The sequence below is a fragment of the Pipra filicauda genome, unplaced genomic scaffold (assembly GCF_003945595.2).
Source record: "Pipra filicauda isolate LSUMZ 115617 unplaced genomic scaffold, ASM394559v2 scaffold528_size357041_pilon, whole genome shotgun sequence".
Taxonomy (NCBI): Eukaryota; Metazoa; Chordata; class Aves; order Passeriformes; family Pipridae; genus Pipra; species Pipra filicauda.
In genome coordinates, this window is record NW_024104674.1 from 147,910 (window position 1) to 168,759 (window position 20,850).

The window sequence follows — 20,850 nt, forward strand, 5'->3', positions numbered from 1 at the left end:
CAAGAATTATCAAATATTAAAGTCTTCAAAAAAAACTACTGAGAAGACACAGAGGGTGATGGGACCTCAGAGGATGCTCCTGACTTGATCTGAACTCAGTGCAAAAAAGAGGCCAAGGTCTTAGAATCAGATTAAACCACCATCCTCCTGTCTTATTCCTGCTTTAACAAGCATCTGGAAGTTGAATCAATGCACACCATTTAGCAACATAAACATCCTGTTCCAATACATACTCCTTTCCCAAAGTCCCTACTGTCATCTGACAACCCCAGCCACACCTTCAGGACAGAAAATCAACTGGCAGCTCCCATATATTGGCATGATTTGGGCAAGGTCTCGCAGTAACAGGCAAAACTAAGCAAAATGCCAAAAATCCTCTCATAAATGAGCAAGGCATCTCTCGGGATGTGTCTTGGGAAAACCAAGCACCAACCTTCAAAGGAGAACATGAGTTCACAGAAGCAGCAGCATCAGAAATCTCAGAAGAAAGTGAAAGGAAGGACAAATTGCACTTCTCAGCCCTGCTCTCCACCAAATCTCTCTCTGTCATCACACACTCTACCCAGCTCCTTGCCGCAGGAATGCAAGGCTTTTGAACCTGTCTCCAGAAAGATGCGTTCAGAAGAATTAGAACAAACACTCCAGGGTTTCTGCTCTCTCTCAGAGGAGTTCCCATCCCGCTGGCCAAACAGCCAGGCTTTGCAAGCTTTCACAGGCTCACAGAGCACAGCTCTCTGAGGGCAACAGTTCACCTTGGTGCTGCTCCAGTACAAAATCTGATGGATTCTGCAAGTTCCTACATCAAGTCTTGAGAGCCACTCATCATTGATGGTTTCTGAATGTGACACTACTAACACTAATAAATTACCAGCACAGCACCACAAACTCGAGTGCCTTGGGAATACGAAGGAGAGCAGGAGCAAACTGGCACTTCAGCTGCTCTCTGGGCTCTCTTGAGAAAACACATTGCACACAAGGCAAAATGTGTCATTTCACGTTTTTCAATCACTTCTCTGAACAATGAACCAGACCAAGAAACTGAGTGGACTCAGGGCAGATCTATGGAGAAGGAATCCCAAATAAGGATGAAAGATAAGCCCAAGTTGTATAACTCTTACGTGATTGAACTGAAACACCACATCCTGCTGAGGAAGTTGATAGCCCTGACAGAAAATCAGAGGAAGATTAAAGAGAAAAACTAATTATCTTGTCTGTCTTGGGTTAAATGAAGCAAAAAGACCTGGGGCACCAGCTGTGGGAGAGGCACTCAGAGAAAAGTGCACCATTGTACATACTTTGAATTTATGCTTGTACATAAATCAATTCTCCAAGTACAAGCAAATAGCAAAGGCTTCCAAGCAGCCCTAACATACCATTATGGAGCACTTGAAGGATCATGCTGATAAATATTTTTTTTTCATTACACTGTGAGCACCTCATTAAAACAGGGTATTTTGCCTCTCCACAATTTCAAAGTCGATTTCTAACGTGAAATTAAAGTTCACTTACCATTTATTTCTACATTTGTACATTTTATTCTGAGATATGGTTTGCACCTCCCTAAAGACACAGGCACAATGTGATCCTTGTGACATTTGCTGAGAATCACTGCTCTTCTGCAGCTTTGAAAACGTACTAAGAAATACTTTCCCCCAACATTTAAAATGAAGTGATTTGTACTGATTATTGCCTAAATTACTCACAAACTCACTTACCACAAACTGAAATTGTACTTGTCCCATCCGGAGAGGGAAACAGGGTGCTCCCCGCTCTCACAAGCCATACTGAGGTATCTTTAGCCATCTCCTTTCAATAGCGCGCAGCATGGCAGGTTCTTGGCACCAGCCCAGGCCACCAGTGCCGCGCTGCTCCAGCCAAAGGCTCAGCCCTTCCCCGGGCCATGGCTCAGCCCCAGCCACACACCCGGCAGCGAGGGAGGCGCTCCGTGAGCGGGGAGCGTGGGACTTCTGTGTCACGTCCTACCCCAGGCCTCCTGCTTATCGACACATTTCGGGACACCCCTGGGCTGTACCGATGACAAGCCGTGGGCCAAAGCGTCCCTGAAAGAAACCACCTCTCTCTCAGAACCCACGGGGAGAACTGCCACAGGGTGTCGCAACGCCCCGGCACACCGGCACAAGCGAGACACGCACGGACAACCTGTGGCGAAGGGACAGGGCGCTGCAGGAGCTGATCCCTGCAGCACAAACACCTGCCCTCGGGACACACCTGCCCTCAGCCCTTATCTTTGATAAGGAATTTCACCCTTTTCCAGCAGGAAAAGCCGCACCCCCCGGCCGCCCCCCCGTGAGAAACGCCCACCTCGCTATCCCACCATGGCCGCCGGGCGGATCCCATTGGCTGCAGGCTCCGCTGCTGACTGGGCGGAGCTGCCAGCGGGGCGGGGCCAGAGCGCTGATTGGCTGCCAGGGAGCGGGGGGGCGGAGCGCTGCCGACCCGGCCATGGCGGCGTACGCGCGGCTCGGGGCTGCCAAGGTGCCGCTGCTGGGGCTCGGCACATGGAAGGTAACCGCGGGCAGCGGCACCCCGGCGGTGCTTCGGCAGCTACCGAAGGAAGAGTACGTGAAAATCCCAAACTGAGACATGTCCTACCCTTTTTCCCGTCAGTCCCCCCCAGGTAAGGTGGAAGCTGCAGTGATGGCTGCCATCGATGCCGGGTATCGCCACTTTGACTGCGCCTACGTGTACCAGAATGAGAAGGAAGTTGGGAGTGGGATCCACCAGAAAATCAAGGAAGGTGTCGTGAAACGAGAGGACCTTTTCATCGTCAGTAAGGTATGGATCCGATGGTCATGGATTATGGACAAACTGGCTTTACCTGTGATATGTTTACAGTAGGAACCTGAAGTAGTTTAATGCTGTAGCACTGGAGAAGCTCATAATGTAAACGAGATTATTCCTGATACTGCTGTCTTATTCCACTTCATGACCACAGTGATAGAGTTTGATTCTTTCCTGTCCACTGACAGTAATTGTTAATGTTGTAGCCATTGGATAGGAAGAGTGAGTTCCTTAAGAAGAATCACTCTTACCCTAACTGGTGGCAGCTGTCTTCCCTGCACTTTCTTCCAATAACACTGAAGGGAGGCAAGAGTCTGATTTCCCCCCTCAGAATATACAGCAACTTTGAGCACCACAGACCTGTTGTGTTCTGGCACCCTGCTGAGAAGACAGAGTGCTGGGGGATGGATGAGGGGAGGCCAGCTGCAGGCCAACCTGCAGGAAAAGGCAGAGTGGGCAGCACAAATTATATCTGAACTAATGGAACCAGAGGACTTTGTTATGATCCTGCTCAAACACTGTGCTGCCACTGCACACACTGCCTTCAGTGTCATGGGCCAGTCCCATCCCAGAGCACACCACATCTGGAGAGCGCTACGATGGCCTCATTCCATATTACCTTCCAAAGAACATGGAACATTTCTGTGCTGTTCAGGAGAGCACCTGAGAGGTTTAACTCATGAGGTCACAGTGTGCCTTGTTTTTTGCCCCTAGCTGTGGTGCACGTTTCATGAGAAGCCTCTGGTGAAGGGAGCCTGCCAGAAGACTCTTGCTGACCTGAAACTGGATTACCTGGATCTCTACCTCATCCACTGGCCTTTTGGGTTCAAGGTACAGTGACAGCAATGCCCTTGGCTTTGTTTCTTGTGACTCTGCCTTTACAGCCTAACAATTGCTGTGACTGAGAAAGACAATGATGTGTCTGTCATCTGTGTCAGCACTGCTCTGGTGCCCAGCTTTACTCTGGCCATGTGAGTCAGGCTCTTGGTCTCTGCCCCTGAAACTGCTGTTTCCATACCCTTTCATCCTGGGAATGATGGTCTGAAAACCAGGGGCAGGTTGCCCAGCTGCAAGCATAAAACAGGCTGCTTTCCCTTTCTCTTGCAAATCCAGTGTGTGTTCATGTAAGATTTGCCCTTGTAGGATGGAGGGCTGCACTTTGCTGCCTGTCTGAAATTTTCCTCTGTATGATACAGAATCAGAGAACAAAAAGAAATATTTCTGGTTTCAATTTCTCTCTTTAATCACCAAATCCTTAATGTGGTACAGATCGAGCTGTCCTTGCTTATTCCACTGAGACAGGAATTTAAACTGTGAAACTTTAGTGGGAGAAGTTAGGCCCCCAAGATTGGTGAAGGAGTTCATGTCTGTTTGAATATTTCTAGTTTTAGCCTTTCTATCTTACTGCAGTCTGATCTGTCTCTGTTCTACCTGTTGCCTTTGAGATGCTCGTCTTTTTTTCATGCTCTATTTTAGCTTTATATTAACAAAGCCGTGAAAATGAAGCTGTCTCATGGTCACAGCAACAAACAGCTGCTAAACACAGTTCAGTCTTGGTGTCTTTTCATGACTTGTACACAAAGGCTCCTCTGATTTTCCTAGTGTTGGCAGCTTTACACTGAGTTTTGTCATGGAAGAACTGTCTTTTCAGCAAATCTGGCACTGTGTAGGCCAAACTCCTCCCAGTACCCAATTATGTATCTTGATGTCCCTCTGGAAAAAGAACAAAACAAAAAGAACAAAAAGTTCTTTCTAAGTGGGAACTAAAGAACAATACCTGAAGTGAACATGTGTGAGACTGAAGTCTATAGTTCTGAGTGGGTTTTTTCCCTTGTAGGTGTTTGGGTGAACCCTGACTTCCAGGGGTCCAGCAGAAAACCCTGTCCTTATGGGAACAGTCTCTAGCAAAAATGCCACAAATTCCTTCCACTTCTCAGGAAGGAATGACTGAATATAGACAAGAATTAGTGCTCTTGCCTGCACTAGAAGTTCAAACTGTTTTGGTTGTGGATTCTCATGTATTAAGTGAACTTCTCGACAGATTTTCAAGCATTTTCTTTGTCACTGACAGGTAGAAGAGGGGCTGTTTCCCACAGGCATGGCTATCCCCAGCAACACTGATATTCTACAGACATGGGAGGTAAGTTCATCCGAGTGGAAAAGTCACATCATCTGTCCTCAGCAGTGGTGTTGGCTTCAGCAGTTGCAGAAGGGCTTGTGCATGTATGCAGAATTAGCTAGAAAGAATTCACAAAAATACATGGGTAGCTTTTAAAACTCTGCTTCCCATGAAGAGAAACAAGAGAAGAAAAGTCAGGAAGAATGTACTCAGGTCATGTCTTGTACACTGCATGCTGACTTGGCTCCACTTTATGTCAGGCCATGGAAGAACTGGTGGATGCTGGTCTGGTAAAAGCCATTGGAATATCCAACTTTAACCGTGAGCAGACTGAAAGAATCTTGAACAAACCAGGACTGAAGTACAAGCCTGCAAATAACCAGGTGAGCTGCAAAGTGACTGCAGGTGAATACTTTTTAGGGATTATAAAGATCTAATTACAGTCGAATGAGGAGATGGAAAAATGAAAAGAAAGTAGACACAGCATGTACTTTAAATCCCACTCTATGGGTATTTTTTGGTACACACAGAACTTAAACATTTCCTTTTTGTCTCACCTTGCTGAACCACTTTTCACAAATTCCAGATTATTTTCCTAGGAAGCATTCTCTCTGGAGGGATGAAGAATCCAGATACGAGCTATCATTCTGACTATAATCATTGACTTTTATAAAGCCTCTCAGAATAAAATCCAAAAAGCACACAAGTACTCAATGTAAAAGTTGGTGTTCTATAGAATTACAGAGTTGTATTGGTCACACAGACTACACATAGGGTAGGATGAAGGCAGCCTGTAATTAGCAAATTAGGATTTAGAAAAACCTCTGGAGCATGGGAAAACTACAGTAGTTCCACAACTCTGTCCCTGCTTCTGTGTTGGCAGATTGAGTGTCATCCATACCTTTCCCAGGAGAAGCTGATCAACTATTGCCAATCCAAAGGGATCACTGTGACAGCATACTGTCCCCTTGGCCGTCCTGATGGGTAATTTCCAAGTGGGTTAGCATGATTTAAGTCTGAAACATTCACACTAATTGAGTAATTGGTGCAGGTGTATATATATATATATGTATATATTTTTTTTTAATTGATGAGGCTAGATAGAATCTTTCTAGAGTGATTTTTTTTGTTGTTTCTTCCCTTTCCCCCCCCTGTCTAGTTCTAAGCCAGAGGCACCTTCCCTTCTGGATGATCCCAAGATCAAAGAGATTGCAGCCAAGCACAACAAAACCCCAGCACAGGTGAGTAGGTGCCACACAGTGGGTACTCATTCCTGTAACACAGCCATTTAGGAAACTTATGTCTGAAGTGAGGGAACAGCCTCTAACAGTGTTACCTGCGAACTGTGGTGCTGTTTGGTGGCGTTAACAAGCCGTGCAGATTGTCCACTCTGTGGCCTACAATATATGCTACTATTACCTATTTGACCCTCAGACAGGAAAAGATTCTTGACCCATCTTCAGATGTCACCTTCCCCTCTCATGTCTTCTTGCAGAGAATGAAAGCATTGCATAGACTGCTAAAAGCCTGGCTGGGAAGAAAAGGAATTGTTCCAAAACTGAATGGGAAAGGAGGCCTTCCGTGTGAGACTCCACCACTTCCCTTTTTGCTCTCCAGGCAGTGCTATCTGGGCTGCAGGGATAGGAATGGTTTGAAATGCAGCTCTGCCAAAGTGCATAGAGCTTAGAGAAAACAGCTGTTGGAACAGGCTCTGCTTCCTCCAGAGCAGGAACCATCGTCTTTCTGACTCGGTTGTCTGTTCTTGCAGGTTCTCCTTCGCTTCCAGATCCAGAGAAATGTGATTGTGATTCCCAAGTCTGTCACACCACAGCGCATTGTGGAGAACTTCCAGGTGAGGGATTAGGAGTGAGCTGGGTGCTGCCCTTCAGGGACAGCACGGCTTCTCCCTGCAGAGCAAACACAGATCCTCTCTCATCCTTGCCATGTCCTCCTTGGGCAGCAGGACTGGGCTCACCCTTTCTGTCTGGAAGTCAGGGCTACATTGAAAACTAAACTGAAGAAAAGACAGAGCTCTTAGAAACAGTATGCTGATAATATTATCTGTTACTTTACATGGTGTCTTCTGCTCTGTGGACTTGTGGATGACACAGTGAGTAGGCTTGTAGCCTCAATCAAGTAACATTCCTCAAAATATAGAGTAAGCAACACATTAAGGGAAGAGTCCTTCTGTCAGTAAACCACATAGCTCCTCTGACTGTTACGTAAAGGCATTTTTTCTGATATTGGACATCAGGATTTCAGATGTAACATAGCTGGATTTATTGAATATGGAAGTGTTGTAGCTGTTTCTTTGGTATGGGACAGAAAGATGGACCTTTCACAAATGGAGGATGGAGGCATTCTACAACGCTTAAGTGCTCACCAAACACCTTGGAATAGCTCGCACATGTAACTGCAACCATCAGTCTTTTTTGTTTGGTTCTTCCCTCTGCCAGTAGAATATCGAAAATCCAAAGATACTTCTTTTCCTTTCCCTGTTTCTTGAAGCCATCACTTGTAACCAGCACTCTTTCTGATATGAACTTGTTCTTTGATCTTGTGAATCTTGCTTCTGATTTGATTTGTTCAAAGAGGTGGTTTCTAGCTGTTTCTCTGTTTAGGTGTTTGACTTCGAATTGACTAAAGAGGAGATGGCAACCCTGCTCAGCTTAAACAGAAACTGGAGGATCTGTGAAATGATCACGTAAGTGGCCGTTTGTCTCCTTCAAACTCTTGCATTTTCAATGATCTTCATTTTGATATATATTTTGAAATGTGAAATCATTTGGGGGATGAAGGGTCTGTTATTTAACATCTTAGCGGAGTTATATTTTTTTACTTTATTGACTAAAGGATAAGTCATGCTGTGTATTCACTGTAAATCTGTTCTTCAGGAAACTTTGTGTGCCAGGAATTCCAGAGTGAGGGTTCTGGTTGATAACTTTGGCTGTGTCCATATGGGATAAATGAACATTAGGCAGTTTTAAACTTAAGATAATTTTTTCTGTGAGGCATTATAAGCTGATGTCAGCTCTTACATAGGTGGTTGGGGGAGGGAATGATCATCTGTTGAGCAGTACAAAGCACAACTGCTTGCAGATATGCACCTTGGAAGCCAAGAGCAAGACAAGAAGAGTTGGCTGGAAGGCTGCAGAAAGTGCTGTTTTTTCTGTAAGCAGTATGAATTTTAACTTTTTATCTAGAAAGTAATTTGGTCCCACCACTGCTCAGTGCCTAAATAATAGAAAAAGATGAACTTGTTGGTCCTGTATGCTTTTTCTATACTAATAAGTCTCTTAAATTCATTCTGCTGCTACTCAATTCAGAGCCTCCCTTGAAGGTTCTATATTTCAGCCTTAAGTAATCCTTCCTCTTTGATTTCCTCCAGGTGCAAAAATCTCAAGGAGTACCCTTTCAATGCAGAATACTGAAGATGGTTTTATCCTGCCCTCCTGAAGGCCTCTGGAGTGTAATGAGCTTCTACCATTCCCTGAAGTTGCCCACTAGCTGCACACTGTCTCTCTCCTGCCAGCAAGGGCCCAGTATAGGTATTCAGTGACTTTGGGTTTTTCTTCTTTGGTGGAACAAAATAGTAAAACTGTTCTGAAGAACAAAATATGGGCTACAATAATTCTCTGCTCATTAGATGAGTGTCTCTGCATGGCTGAAATAGTAAAGCAGAAAACAGAATAACCTAGCAACTGATTTTGTCTTCTGTCTTGCATCAACACCACTTAAGGCTGCAGGGTTAAAGATATGTGAACACAGAAGAAAGATCCATCCTGAAAGAATGAACTACATAATCACTGCCTGAAGATAAAAGACAACAAATAATTTTACTTCTAGAGCACAGTTCAAAGCTTTCTGTGAAAGAAGAATAAATGGGAGAAGCGTCCAGACCTACAGATGCATACCAACTCATACTGGGCTTTAATTCAGTTGTAATTTTTTACAGGCTGAAACTGGACAGAGATTAGTGTTCAATTTCATTCTTAACCAAAATAAAAATGTTTAGATTACTGCTGGTTTGGAAGTTCTACTCTAATGTGAAAATTAACAAACCAAGCAACTTGCATTAACAATGTCATTGGAAATAATTACAGAATCAACCAGGTTGCAAAAGACCTCTGAGATCATTGTGTCCAACCTTTGACCCAACACCACCTTGTCTACTAGACCATGGCACTAAGTGCCACATCCAGTCTCTGAATCGTCCAAGGACGGTAACTCTACCACCTCCCTGGGCAGCCCATTTCAATGTTTGATCACTCTCTCTGTAAAGAACTTCTTTCTAATGTCTAACCTAAACCTCCTCTGGCACAGCTTAAGACTGCACCCTCTTGTCCACTGCTGGTTGCCTGGGAGAGGAGACCAACCCCCACCTGGCTACAACCTCCTGTCAGGGAGTTGTAGAGAGTGAGGAGGTCTCTCCTGAGCCTCCTCTTCTCCAGGCTGAACAGCCCCAGCTCCCTCAGCCTCTCCTCATAGGACTTGTGCTCCAGACTCTTCACCAGCTTCATTGCCTTTTGGACATGCTCCAGCACCTCAATATCTTTCTTCAATTGATGAGCCCAGAATTAGCACAGCACTCAAGGTGCGGCCTAACTAGGGCTGAGTACAAGGGCAGAATCACTTCCCTGGTCCTGCTGGCCACGCTATTCCTGACACAGGCCAGGATGCCATTGACCTTCTTGGCCACCTGGGCACACTGCTGGCTCATGTTCAGCTTCCTGTCAATCAGAACCCCCAGTCCCTTCCTGCCTGGCTGCTCTCCAGCCTTGTTGAACCCCATACCATTGGATTCAGCCCCATCTATCCAGCCTGTCTAGGTCTCTTTGCAGAGCCCTCCTGCTTTCTTGCAGATTGCCACTCCACTTGGTGTCATCTGCAAATTTGCTAATGGTAGACTCAATCCCCTCATCCAGATCATCAGTAAAGATGTTAAACAGGACTGGGCCCAACACTGATCCCTGGGGACACCACTTGTGACTGGCCGCCAACTGGATGCAGCCCCGTTCCCCACCACTCTGTGGGCCCAGCCATCAGCCAGTTCTTAACCCAGCAATAATCCCTATTCAATTTTAAATGATGTCACAAGAGCATGAAGATCTTGTCCTGATCAAAAGTTGAATAACTTGGTATAATAAGCTGTGATTGATAGAGCAGTGCTGACAAGAACAGTTGAGTAAGACAATTTACTTACAAACAAGCCTTAGTGGACTGTGGATCAACAAGCAATAGGAGACCAACACCTGAAACTGCTGGAAAACTGTACAGTGGTATCACTGTGGACTGATTTGGTTGGTATCCTGTGCTGATATCTGGCTATTAAAAACCCAGAGTAGCAGAGACTGGGGAGAGAGGGGAGACTGTTTAACGGGTGTCATGATGCATAAAAGCAGGGGGCCCATGGTGGAACTGGAATGTGACAGTGGAGTGTTACCTTCTCTCCACAGGCTATTCTGTGCTGACTGACTGGCACAGTAACTGGGACAGGTCTCTGTTAACTGTAACTATGTGAATGAATAAAGCTTTCCTCTGACAAAGCCTATCCCTTCCGGTGGAAGATGCAGGTGAGCCTTGCTGGGGAGTGCTAGGATAGCTAGGAAGTGTTTTGATAGTATGGCATTTCAGGTTGTCATCCACTGACAAAAGTGATACTTCTTTCCCAAAGGCCCTGCCATCATCTGACAACCCCAGACACACCTTCAGGATAGAGAAACAACTGACAGATCCTGTGTCTTGGCATGATCTGGGCAAAGACTCACACCAACAGGCACAAACAACAAAGCAAAATGCAAACCTTCTGCCCCAAATCCTCTCTTAAAAGACAGAGACATCTCTCATTCAGGAAACCATTGGGGAAAATTAAGCACCACCTTCACAGAAGCAACACAAAAATCTGATAGATTCTTGTGATTCCTACACTGAGACCTTCTACATCTGGAGTCAAAGCAGAACACCACTGGCTTGAGCACCCAGGAAATAGGAGAGCAGAGGCAATTTGGTACTTCATCTGCCTTGAAAAACCAAATCACAGGCATGACTCAACGTTTTATTTTGAAAAAAAAGAATTGTGAAGTGCTTTTTGCATAAACCTTACTAGTCCTCAGCAAAATTATGTTTTAAAATAGGGTACCTTCTGTGAAGGGCAACAATCTTTGTCAGGACAAGTCTCCACGTGACTTCTGCTAATAATTAAGGTCAAGATAGAGGTCAGGCATGGAAAACTGATCTCTGAGCCCAGCTAACACTACTAAGTCCACCTCCCCAACAGTATGCACTCTGTGCAGCTGCTCTGCCCCTCTGATAACCTTAGTTCCAGTCCTTTGCCCACCATCAGCAATGCTTACCAGGAATGCTCACCAGACACAATGCCATGACTGGCACAGAGAACTTCCCTACAGCTCTGCAGATGGACAGTGTCCATTTTTCTGAACTGAGGGAGGGACAGTAGGAAGGAAAAAAGGAAATGTGAAACCCCCTAGACTAGGATGGCAGCAGGCCTCCCATGCAAACAGCTTTCTTTTAATACTGTCGTCAGCACTCCTAGTATCACAATCTTTCCATTGATTTCATCGACCCCTGAACCAAACCCCATGAGTCTGAGCATGCTCAGAGCAAATTTACAGAGAAGGAATCCAGAAAGAAAAAAAACAGGCAAACACTGCATTATATAACTATTTTGTGATGTAACTGAAACATCACATCCTGCTGAGAACGGCTGATGCTGCTGACAAAAAAAACAGTACAAAGCTACAAAGCAGCTGGACATCAGCTGTGGGAAAGGCACACAGAGAAAAATGCACCATTATAGTCCAAACAATGCTTGCACCTGAATAAATTCACCAAGCAGGAGCAATCAGCAAAGTTTCTTAGGTGGCCTTAACATAACATCTTCTTCTATTCTTAAAAAAAAACATCGCAAGAAACCTCTCCCAACACTAAAAATAACATTCTTCTTTAAATTTCACTGCTTTCTAATTTACTCCTACAAAGGAGCTCACTTTTCCTCTCCTGTTACCACAAGCATCATCCCACCTTCCGAGGGGCACTGAGGGCTGAAAGCTCCAGATTCACACAGACACTACAGGAGCTCTGCAAGAGCCTGGACCACCATCTCTGCCGCGGGGACACGCTGCTCCAGCCGGTGGGCTCAGAGCCCCTCCTTGTCCCGAGGCTCACAGCCCACATCCGCGGAGAGAGCAGCTCCGAGGACTCGGGGAGACGCGGCACTGACCCGCCCCAGCTCGGTGGCTGTCCCGTGTGGGCAGGTCCCGGGACGGGGCGGGCGCGACCCAGCCGTCATTACAGGGCTCGGCGGGCGATAGTGCCGAGCAGCATTCCCAGCTGGAGCTATGGCGACCTGCGTGCAGCTCAACACCGGGGCCAAGATGCCCCTCATGGGGCTGGGCACATGGAAGGTAAGGGTCCCTTGCTCTCAGCGGGGCTGGGACTGCGCCCGGTGCGATCTCCTGCGCGGCGGTCCGGAGCGCTCTGAATTGGGGATGAAGCTCGGACACCACGGCTCGGTTTGGCTCGGTGACCCGTCCCCACCGACAGCCCGGGCCGGAGCGCAGCGCTGTCGGTGTCCCCAGCATCCTGCCCGGGATACCGCCAAGGATGCTCTCTGGCTCTGGTCGTCCCCGCAGGCAGAGCCCCACGCTGCTTTTGAAGCTGTTTTCCCCAGCGTGCCCTCCGTCCTTGTCGTCCCCCTCCTGCCATGGGAGAGAGTTGACTCTTGGGTCTCCCTGGCCCGGGAGAGTCGGCTCCCTCCCTCCCTCACATACCCAGCAACCCCCTCCCCAGGGATGCGCGGATCCCATCCTCTCCCGTCCCAGCCAGGCTCCCGCGGCTGTGGCCTTCGGGGCCCCTCTCCCGGCTGCTCCCCAGCCCTTCCCGCAGCCAGGGCTTCCGTGCCGCTGCAGTGGGGCACTCGGATTGTCTGCTGCTTCAGTGCTGAGTAACTTTAATCCTGGGCGAGGTCACTGGGAATCATCTGTTAATAAGATACGGCTTTAGAAGACCATTCATGCGTCTCAAGCAAGTTCTGACAAAGCAGTTTGCACTGCTGTTACAATGACTACAAAATCAGTGAACCATACAATGCCTGAAAACAAACATTGCTAAATCTGTATGAAAAAGATATGCCAACATTTCTTTGTGCACAGCTCTTACCCTTGTCAGGATATAGAAACACACAAATGCACATCTCTTCTGTCTCTGAAAGAAGCAGCTTCAAATTACAGGTGGGATGTGCCCCAGCAGGAGCTGGGCTAGAGAATGGTACAATACTCAACAGTGATGTGGATGACTAAGGTGTAGACAACAGGTTAGCAAAGGCATATAGTGCCTTCAGAAAGCTTCATAAAAGAGTTTGGCGAAATAAACAGTTGAAGAAAAGTACAAAGATCAGTGTTTACAAAGCCATAGTGCTGTCTGCTCTTTTATATGGATCCAAATCATGGGTCATCTATCGCCACCACCTGCATCTCCCAGAACGCTTCTATCAATGCTGCCTCTGTACAATCCTAAACATCCACTGGTCAGATTATGTGACCAATACATCTGTTCTAGAGCAAGCAGCAGTCACAAGTATTGAGGCCACGTTGCTGAGAACACAGCTGCGATGGGCAGGACACATCTCAAGGATGAAGGACTAACCACTGCCTCCCTAAGATCCTGCTTTATGGTGAACTTGCCACCGGCTACCCCATGAGAGGAGCCCTGAAGAGAAGATACAAGGACTCCCTGAAACAACATCTCAGTCTTGGCCATATTGATCAACATAACTGGTCTACTCTGGCCTCCAACTGGGAGACCTGGAGACACACCATCTATAACGTGGCTGATGCTTTTGAGAAAGCACACAGGATCACTCTCGAGGAGAAAAGACAATGCAGAAAGAATTGTGTCTTGCAGAATATACCACCTAAGGAGTCTTTCTGCTGTGCCTTTTGCAATCGGACGTGTCTATCTCATATTGGCCTTTTTAGCCACCAGCGTGCTTGTAACAAACGTGGGTGGAGCCCTCCCCAAATCTTCATTTGCGAAGCCCAGCCATGATGATGATGATGATGATGATGATGATGATGATGATGAAATAACTAGGAAATGGCCTGTATGCTTTGATTTGGGATCTTAACCTTCTGTTTTCAGTCTGCAGCTGGGCAAGTAAAAGCTGCAGTGATGGCTGCCATCGATGCCGGGTACCGCCACTTTGACTGTGCCTATGTGTACCAAAATGAGAGTGAAATTGGGGAAGGGATCCAGCAGAAAATCAAGGAAGGTGTTGTGAAAAGAGAAGATCTCTTTGTCGTCAGTAAGGTAAGGATATAGTGACCTAGGGTCCAGGGGAAAGTCTGCTTTGTGTAGAGGGAAATTCAGAGCAGGGGAAAAGGTTGTATGCTATAGAGTGGAGTAATTCAGGACATAGTTCAGGTCAATACTGATGAAAGCTGCTTCTTGTCACTGTATTTTGTATAGAGTTATCTAAGATACGCTTCACATTCTCCATTTTCATGGGATTGTTCAAAGGATGTGTTAAGCTTAAATGGTCCCAGAAAGTACCCTGGTTTTAACTCGCTTCTGCTGAAAATTCTGGATTTGGCTCACCACTGAAACTATTAATTTAAAAAGAGCTCTTTAACCCATATCTACCTGTAATAAATGGCTTTTGCATATCTTGACTAATGGAACAGGGTCAGTTTTTAGTTTACAACCCTTTTTGATCACGTATGCCACCACAGCACATATTGTCCTTCGTATCAGTGGCCATTGCCCAGTCCTGCTTACAGAGCAAACCCCATCTGAAAAGAAACAGGGTGGCCTAATTCCACATCACCTTCCAAAGGAAACAGGTTCTTGCTAGAACAGTACAGAAGGATTCTGAGAGATTTAACCCAGGAGGTCACAGTGTGCCTTGTTTTTTGCCCCTAGCTGTGGTCCACATTTCATGAGAAGCCTCTGGTGAAGGGAGCCTGCCAGAAGACTCTTGCTGACCTGAAACTGAACTACCTGGATCTCTACCTCATGCACTGGCCTACTGGGTTGAAGGTACAGTAACAGCAATGTCCTTGGCTTTGTTTCCTGGGAGAGCTCCTCAACACTGCCAGGAGCACTTGCAGCTCCAGAAAGAGCGTGTGTCTGGTGTGTACCAGCACTGTGACAGTGCTGCCCATTCAGCTTTACTCTGGCCACGTCAGCTGTGCTCCTGATCTCTGCCCCTGAGAGTGAGGCTTGCACAGTGTCCTCTGCCCTTTTGATAATGGACAGGCAGATCTAGCACTAAGATCAGGCCTCCCAGCTGCAAGCTTGAGTTGTGCTGCTTTACTTTTGGCTAAATCATCCTTCCCTGCTTTGTGGGAAGGAAGGTTGTAATTTGCTACCTGACAGAAATTGTTTCCTCTGCATGTTACAGAATCACAGAACAAGAGACTTCTTCTGTCTTCCATTTCTTTCTTTAATCACTGAGTCCTTAATATAGTACAGATTGAGCTGACCTTTGCTGTAGGAGTCTTTAAGTTGTTCCACAGACCTTGAATTTCAAAAGGTGAGATTTTTTTGACGTCTGTGTCAGAATTACATAAAGTACATCTCATACTTCATGTCTCAGTCCATGTCTAGCCTTGGCTTTTCCTTTCTGCTACAAAAAGGTTAAGGCCTCCATCCTGTCTGTTGCTTTTGACCGTGTCAACTGTTTGTCATACTTTGCAAGATGTCATGGTAGGTTTTATTTGAACAAAGACCTTGTGTAAAAGTGTCATGGCATAATACTCTGACATTTGCACAACACTAGACGTGGAGCAATATGGAGATACGGGAATTTATTTCTGAGTTTGTACACCTGGGATTTTCTGATTTTCCGAGTGCCACTAATTTAAACTGAGGGTCCCCTCATGAGAGACCTGTGTGTTTACATAATATGTTTTTCAGGAGATGTGGCTCACCCTAAACCTGACTTAAATGTTTCTGGGAGCTTAACAGGTCCTTCAAAACAACAGTTCTCTCTTAAAGGCATGATAGAGGAGTACAGGAAGCTTGTTTGTTCCACTTTGTTCCACACAGTGGTGTGATTTGTTTATCTGTGTGTGTTTTAGTGAGTCACGACTTACTTCATCCTGTCCCTCCTACTAGGAATGCTTGCTGGCAAAAGACCATAAACCTGCATGAACTATGTAGACAAATATTAGTATTTTCTCTACTAGTAGTTAAAGCTAATGTTGTCTTCAGTTGTCTTGCTATTAACTTCCCAATAATGAGTGTTTCAAGCATTTTCTCTCTCACTGACAGGCAGGAGAGGAGCTGTTCCCCAAAGATGACAAAGGCATGTCTATACCCAGCAATGCAGATTTTCTAGATACATGGGAGGTAAGTTCAGTCACAGTGGGAGAAACATGTTTTCTGTCATTGGCAGTCTTTTCCATGCTTTCATTACCTTTAGCACTCACAAAGTTCTTATGCATTTATCAGACTGTATACAGTGTTGTTTTTTTAAAACATACATGCTTAGTGAAGCTGATAATCTTCAGCAGAGCTGCAGACCAGATTGCTTGACCATGACAGAAACAGAACTGTCTTTACTACCATTCTTAAACTGCTCAAATACACTTTGCTGAAATAAGTTAGTTTGTGATTTTGTCCACAGCTGCAGTACAGCCCCCTGGTGCTCACTCAACACATTATTGTTTATCATTATTAAGTAACTTATCATTATGTGAATTTCTGCCATCTCAAGAAGGAGCCCTTGGGTTTGGGTGAGGTGGAAGACATGGCACAAATACACCAGTGAGCACTTTCCCCCAAGAGACAAACTTTGCAACTCCAAATAGTTGTCTTTCCCTTCCCATGAAGGGAAACAAAGACAAACCAAGAATAATGTCTTCAGGCCTTGTCTTGCATACTGGGTGTTGACTTTGCTCCTCTTTGTATCAGGCCATGGAAGAGCTGGTGGACTGTGGTCTGGTAAAAGCCATTGGAGTCTCCAACTTTAACCATGAGCAGATTGAAAGAATCCTGAACAAGCCAGGACTGAGGCACAAGCCTGCAAATGTCCAGGTAAGCTGCAAGGAGACTTCAGGTGACTAGTTTTTTCAGGCATTATAAGGATCTGATTACAGAAGAAAATAGCACAATAACACCCTCTGATTACTTCTGGGTATATGTAAAGATGTTGTAGATCTCCTGTGTCCAGATAGGGAATGAAGTTGTGGTACACAAATTACAACAAGAACTTCTTAAAATACAATACTTGTTCTCTTATTAGTGATGGCACCCATCTCTTATTAATAGCAGATAATTGCTCAAACAACACACGTTTCTTCTCATGCAGGCATGCACAGTTCATTCAGTCACCCAGTTGGAAAAGAGTGGTCAGTCTTAACTGTTGTGCAGAAGCAGTGGCTTCATGATATCTGCCCTGAAGATATTTTTATTTATATATAATAAAACATAAAGTGTGTATATATACACATATCAAAAAAATTACCTAGTCTTTGCACACAAAGCTACTGCCTTCTTCTATGCTACAGAACCTGCTGTAGATACTTATCTCTCCCAGGAATATTACACAGACTCAGACACCTCTTGCAGTTCTGAATCCATTAGTTCTTGCAAGTTCACGTAGAGTGCTAAATTCACTCAGTCTCCAGAGCCTTTCTCAGCATGTAGTTACAGAAAAAGAGCATGCTGAAAGGGAAAAATGCATTTCTGTCCCAAACTACTGTATCTATGTAACACATTCACACAAACTCGCAAGAAAGGGATTTTTATGACTAGAACACATAAGGAGTGGTTACAAAGCAGATGCTGCATGTCCTTCTAATCCCAGTCCACATTACAGTCGAACATACAAGGCATCAGGGTTCTCAATATTTGCTCAACTACTGCTTGGAAATCCAAGAAGCATCTCAGAATGTGCCTTCTCGGGGCCAAAGAACTCAGGGATAAGCCTTATGGAATGCTTTTTCTCCTGAGCAATAACCCAGATATACAAGAAACCTCACTGTAAAAATAGGTGCTGTAGAAAACTAAGACTGAATAATACCTTGCAAAGACGAGCACATGAGGACAAATACCAACCTTTAAGTGCATTAGGAGATAATCCCTGGAGTGAGTTACAGCAGTTGTACTGCTATCAATCTCTATGCTCTTCTGTTGGTAGATTGAATGTAATCCATACCTTACCCAGGAGAAGCTGGTACACTACTGTCAATCCAAAGGGATTGCTGTGACAGCATACAGTCCCCTTGGCTCTCCTGACAGACCATGGTAAGACTGCTCTGCAAGGGAACTGGTGTGGGTTATGCTTGAAGCACTGAGACACTAAGTATATCTTTCCACTGCACAGGGCTAAGCCAGAGGATCCTTCCCTCCTGGATGACCCCAAGATCAAAGAAATTGCAGCCAAGCACAAGAAATCCACAGCACAGGTACACAGATTCCAGACAGTGGTTATCCATTCCTGTAACACAGGACAAGGTGGCATTTCCTTCCCTGTCACTTGTGGTGTTAGGTAGCAGTACAGTCTGTTTACTGTGTGACCTGCAGTGCAAGTGTCCTCTGACACTTGCAAACAAGAAACATTTTCTTGACCCATCTTCCGATGCTGTAATGTTTCAGTCTTCATCTCAAGTCCTCTGTTACAGAGAATAAAATCTTGATAGAAGTTTGGATGGGTAAGAAAAGACTTGTTTGCCTATAAACTGAATAGGAAAGGTGGTCTTCCATGGGGGCCTCCACCACTTCCCCTCTTTGCTCTCCAGGCAGTGCTACCTGGATTGCAGGGATAGGAATGATTTGAAATGCAGCTCTGCAGAAGAGCTTAGGGAATATGACTGTTGGAACAGGCTCTGCTTCCTCCAGAGCAAGAACCATCCTCTTTCTGATTCTCTTCTTGCAGGTTCTCCTTCGCTTCCAGATCCAGAGAAATGTGATTGTGATTCCCAAGTCTGTCACACCACAGCGCATCTTGGAGAACTTCCAGGTGAGGCATTAGGAGTGAGCTGGGTGCTGCCCTTCAGGAACAGCACAGCTTCTCCCTGCGGAGCAAACACAGATCCTCTCTCACCTGTAGGAATAGTTGTGCTTCCGGAAGAATTTGTAATGGGAAAGCTAGAAACTCATTTTCGCTTAGGAAGCCTGCAAAGTGCCTTCAAGAGGGTTAGATGTTTTTTTTCCCCTTCTGCAGCCCAGAGGGGATTGCAAAGAGAGCTATATTATTTCTCTTCTATGCCAGAGAGAGATAGCCCTAACAGACATGCACAGAGGCCTTGGGAAGGCGGGGGAGAAACAGAGACGATACTAAAGGCCCTGGAGAGGGTGGGAACTTGCCTTTTCCTCCCTAGAGCCCGGTCCTTAAATAGCACTGTCAGGAATTTGTACATTTCTTGTGTTCTGGCCTTCTAAATAAACTTTTGAATTCTTTCCACTGCCCTGGCATTTCTGGGAATACCTGCATATCTTACTTTACATCACCCTTCCCAGCTTCTCCTCGGACAAGAGGATGAGTTTTTCTCTGGGTACCTACACACTGTACTGAGGGCTACATTTAAGGCTACAGTTGAAAAGCAGGAATGAACCAAGTTTGGGTAACAGTATGCTGGTAATTTTAGCAGTCACTTTACATGGTGTCTCCTGTTCTGCAGATGAATTGGCACATGGTGCTTGATTGGCACTTGAGTGCAGTAGCACACTACAAAAGGCTTTGCATTAAGAAAATAGTCCTGGTGTCCATAAACTGTGTTGCTCCTTTGTTAATTGACTGAAACTGGTCATCAGGGTTTCAAAATAGATAGATTGATAGTCTTGTAGCTGTTCCTTTGGATTAGGACAGAAAGATGCACAAGTGGCACATGCAAGTGCTTTCCAAGTGTCCTGCAACAGCTGGTATGTGTAATTGTAACTTTGGATATATTTTTTTTATTTCTTCTGCTAATGCATTCTTACTAATACAGAGAGATGCCTTTTTCTCTTCCATGAAACAGTAATTTCGGCTAACCAGCTTGTCTCCCTTTTAGATTTGTTCTTTAATTCTGTAGATTTTGCTTACAGTCTCTGGTTTGTTCAGAGAAGTGATTTCCAGCTGTTTCTCTTGTTAGGTATTTGACTTCAAATTGACTAAAGAGGAGATGGCAACTATTTTCAGCTTTAACAGAAACTGGAGAGTCTATACAATGAGCATGTAAGTGGTAGCATTTAGTATTTGGGTTTTTTTTCCCAAAGCTTAAATAATGAATACTATATATACAGAGGTTTTACATCTAAATATTGCCTAGAAGGTCAAGAGCCTGAATGATGAAGTGATTTGGATGCTCCAAATGTACAAAATCTACACACTATACAGGAAAACAAATCTGGGAAGAAAAATCATTCTACAGTTATAAAGTTCAGATCCCGCCTCGGTGGCTTCTCTAAGCACTACTAGAGCTTGATAGATTGAAAAAAAATTATGGCTAAAATGAAGTCTTTTATTCCCTTCAGGGCCAAAACTCACAAGGACTACCCATTCAATGCAGAATACTGAAGATGGTTATATCCTGCCCTCCTTCAGAGCTTGGTTTGATATTCTTCCTATCAGTTTATCTAGCTTTTTTATTGCATCTCTCCTCCTGCAGCAATGAAGTCACAGCATATGTATTCAGTGATTATATTTTGTTTGTTCTCTTTGAAAGAAAGATACAGTAAAATTGTTTTAAAATAATTAAATGTGGGCTGTAATAATTTTCTTTCAAAATGAGGACTTATTAAGGAGAAAACAGGGAGAGATTTTGAACTACACCTTCACATTTATACTTTATCTTGCTTTATCTGGCTAAGGAGAATAGTCAGCAGTTGTGAGCATTGGAATAAAATCTGAGAAATGTGAACTAAAGATTCATTTCCTCAGGATAAATGAGATAACCAGAAGTTTTATCACTCCAGAACTAACT

At 45.0% G+C, this 20,850-nt stretch overlaps 3 protein-coding genes across 4 annotated transcripts in view; 2 read left to right on the top strand and 1 right to left on the bottom strand.

Moving 5' to 3' along the window:
- Nucleotides 1-2,185, bottom strand: part of BPGM (bisphosphoglycerate mutase) — a 37,431-nt gene extending 35,246 nt beyond the window's left edge. Inside the window, exon 1 of the mRNA XM_027747559.2 lies at nucleotides 1,716-2,185. The gene's annotated coding sequence lies outside the window, so the exon portion shown is untranslated. The remainder of the gene's footprint in view (nucleotides 1-1,715) is intronic.
- Nucleotides 2,186-2,450: 265 nt separating this feature from the next.
- Nucleotides 2,451-8,941, top strand: LOC114001962 (aldo-keto reductase family 1 member B1-like). The gene is made up of 10 exons (XM_027747556.2): nucleotides 2,451-2,526; nucleotides 2,629-2,796; nucleotides 3,517-3,633; nucleotides 4,874-4,942; nucleotides 5,182-5,304; nucleotides 5,805-5,905; nucleotides 6,081-6,162; nucleotides 6,690-6,773; nucleotides 7,543-7,625; nucleotides 8,310-8,941. The coding sequence occupies exons 1-10, from the start codon at nucleotides 2,464-2,466 to the stop codon at nucleotides 8,350-8,352; spliced, it is 933 nt and encodes a 310-aa protein (XP_027603357.1). The 5' UTR covers nucleotides 2,451-2,463; the 3' UTR covers nucleotides 8,353-8,941.
- A 2,850-nt stretch (nucleotides 8,942-11,791) lies between these two features.
- LOC114001961 (aldo-keto reductase family 1 member B10-like) lies at nucleotides 11,792-20,626 on the top strand. 2 transcript variants are annotated; one of them, XM_027747553.2, is made up of 10 exons: nucleotides 11,792-12,345; nucleotides 14,081-14,248; nucleotides 14,861-14,977; nucleotides 16,214-16,291; nucleotides 16,856-16,978; nucleotides 18,084-18,190; nucleotides 18,270-18,351; nucleotides 18,822-18,905; nucleotides 20,020-20,102; nucleotides 20,402-20,626. In XM_027747553.2, exons 1-10 carry the CDS (start codon nucleotides 12,280-12,282, stop codon nucleotides 20,442-20,444), a joined length of 951 nt encoding a protein of 316 aa, XP_027603354.1. In that variant the 5' UTR covers nucleotides 11,792-12,279; the 3' UTR covers nucleotides 20,445-20,626. The 2 variants fall into 2 exon arrangements, with proteins under 2 accessions (XP_027603354.1, XP_027603356.1); XM_027747555.2 differs by lacking the exons at nucleotides 11,792-12,345; nucleotides 14,081-14,248; nucleotides 14,861-14,977 and adding an exon at nucleotides 15,386-15,473.
- The last annotated feature ends 224 nt before the right edge of the window (nucleotides 20,627-20,850 follow it).

Coding starts and splice junctions, on each gene's coding strand:
- LOC114001961 (XM_027747553.2), top strand. CDS start 12,280: ATGGCGACCTGCGTGCAGCTCAACACCGGGGCCAAGATGCCCCTCATG. Junction 18,191..18,269: donor GGCTCTCCTGACAGACCATG/GTAAGACTGCTC, acceptor TCCACTGCACAG/GGCTAAGCCAGAGGATCCTT. Junction 20,103..20,401: donor AGAGTCTATACAATGAGCAT/GTAAGTGGTAGC, acceptor TATTCCCTTCAG/GGCCAAAACTCACAAGGACT.
- LOC114001962 (XM_027747556.2), top strand. CDS start 2,464: ATGGCGGCGTACGCGCGGCTCGGGGCTGCCAAGGTGCCGCTGCTGGGG. Junction 2,527..2,628: donor TGGGGCTCGGCACATGGAAG/GTAACCGCGGGC, acceptor TTTTCCCGTCAG/TCCCCCCCAGGTAAGGTGGA. Junction 7,626..8,309: donor AGGATCTGTGAAATGATCAC/GTAAGTGGCCGT, acceptor GATTTCCTCCAG/GTGCAAAAATCTCAAGGAGT.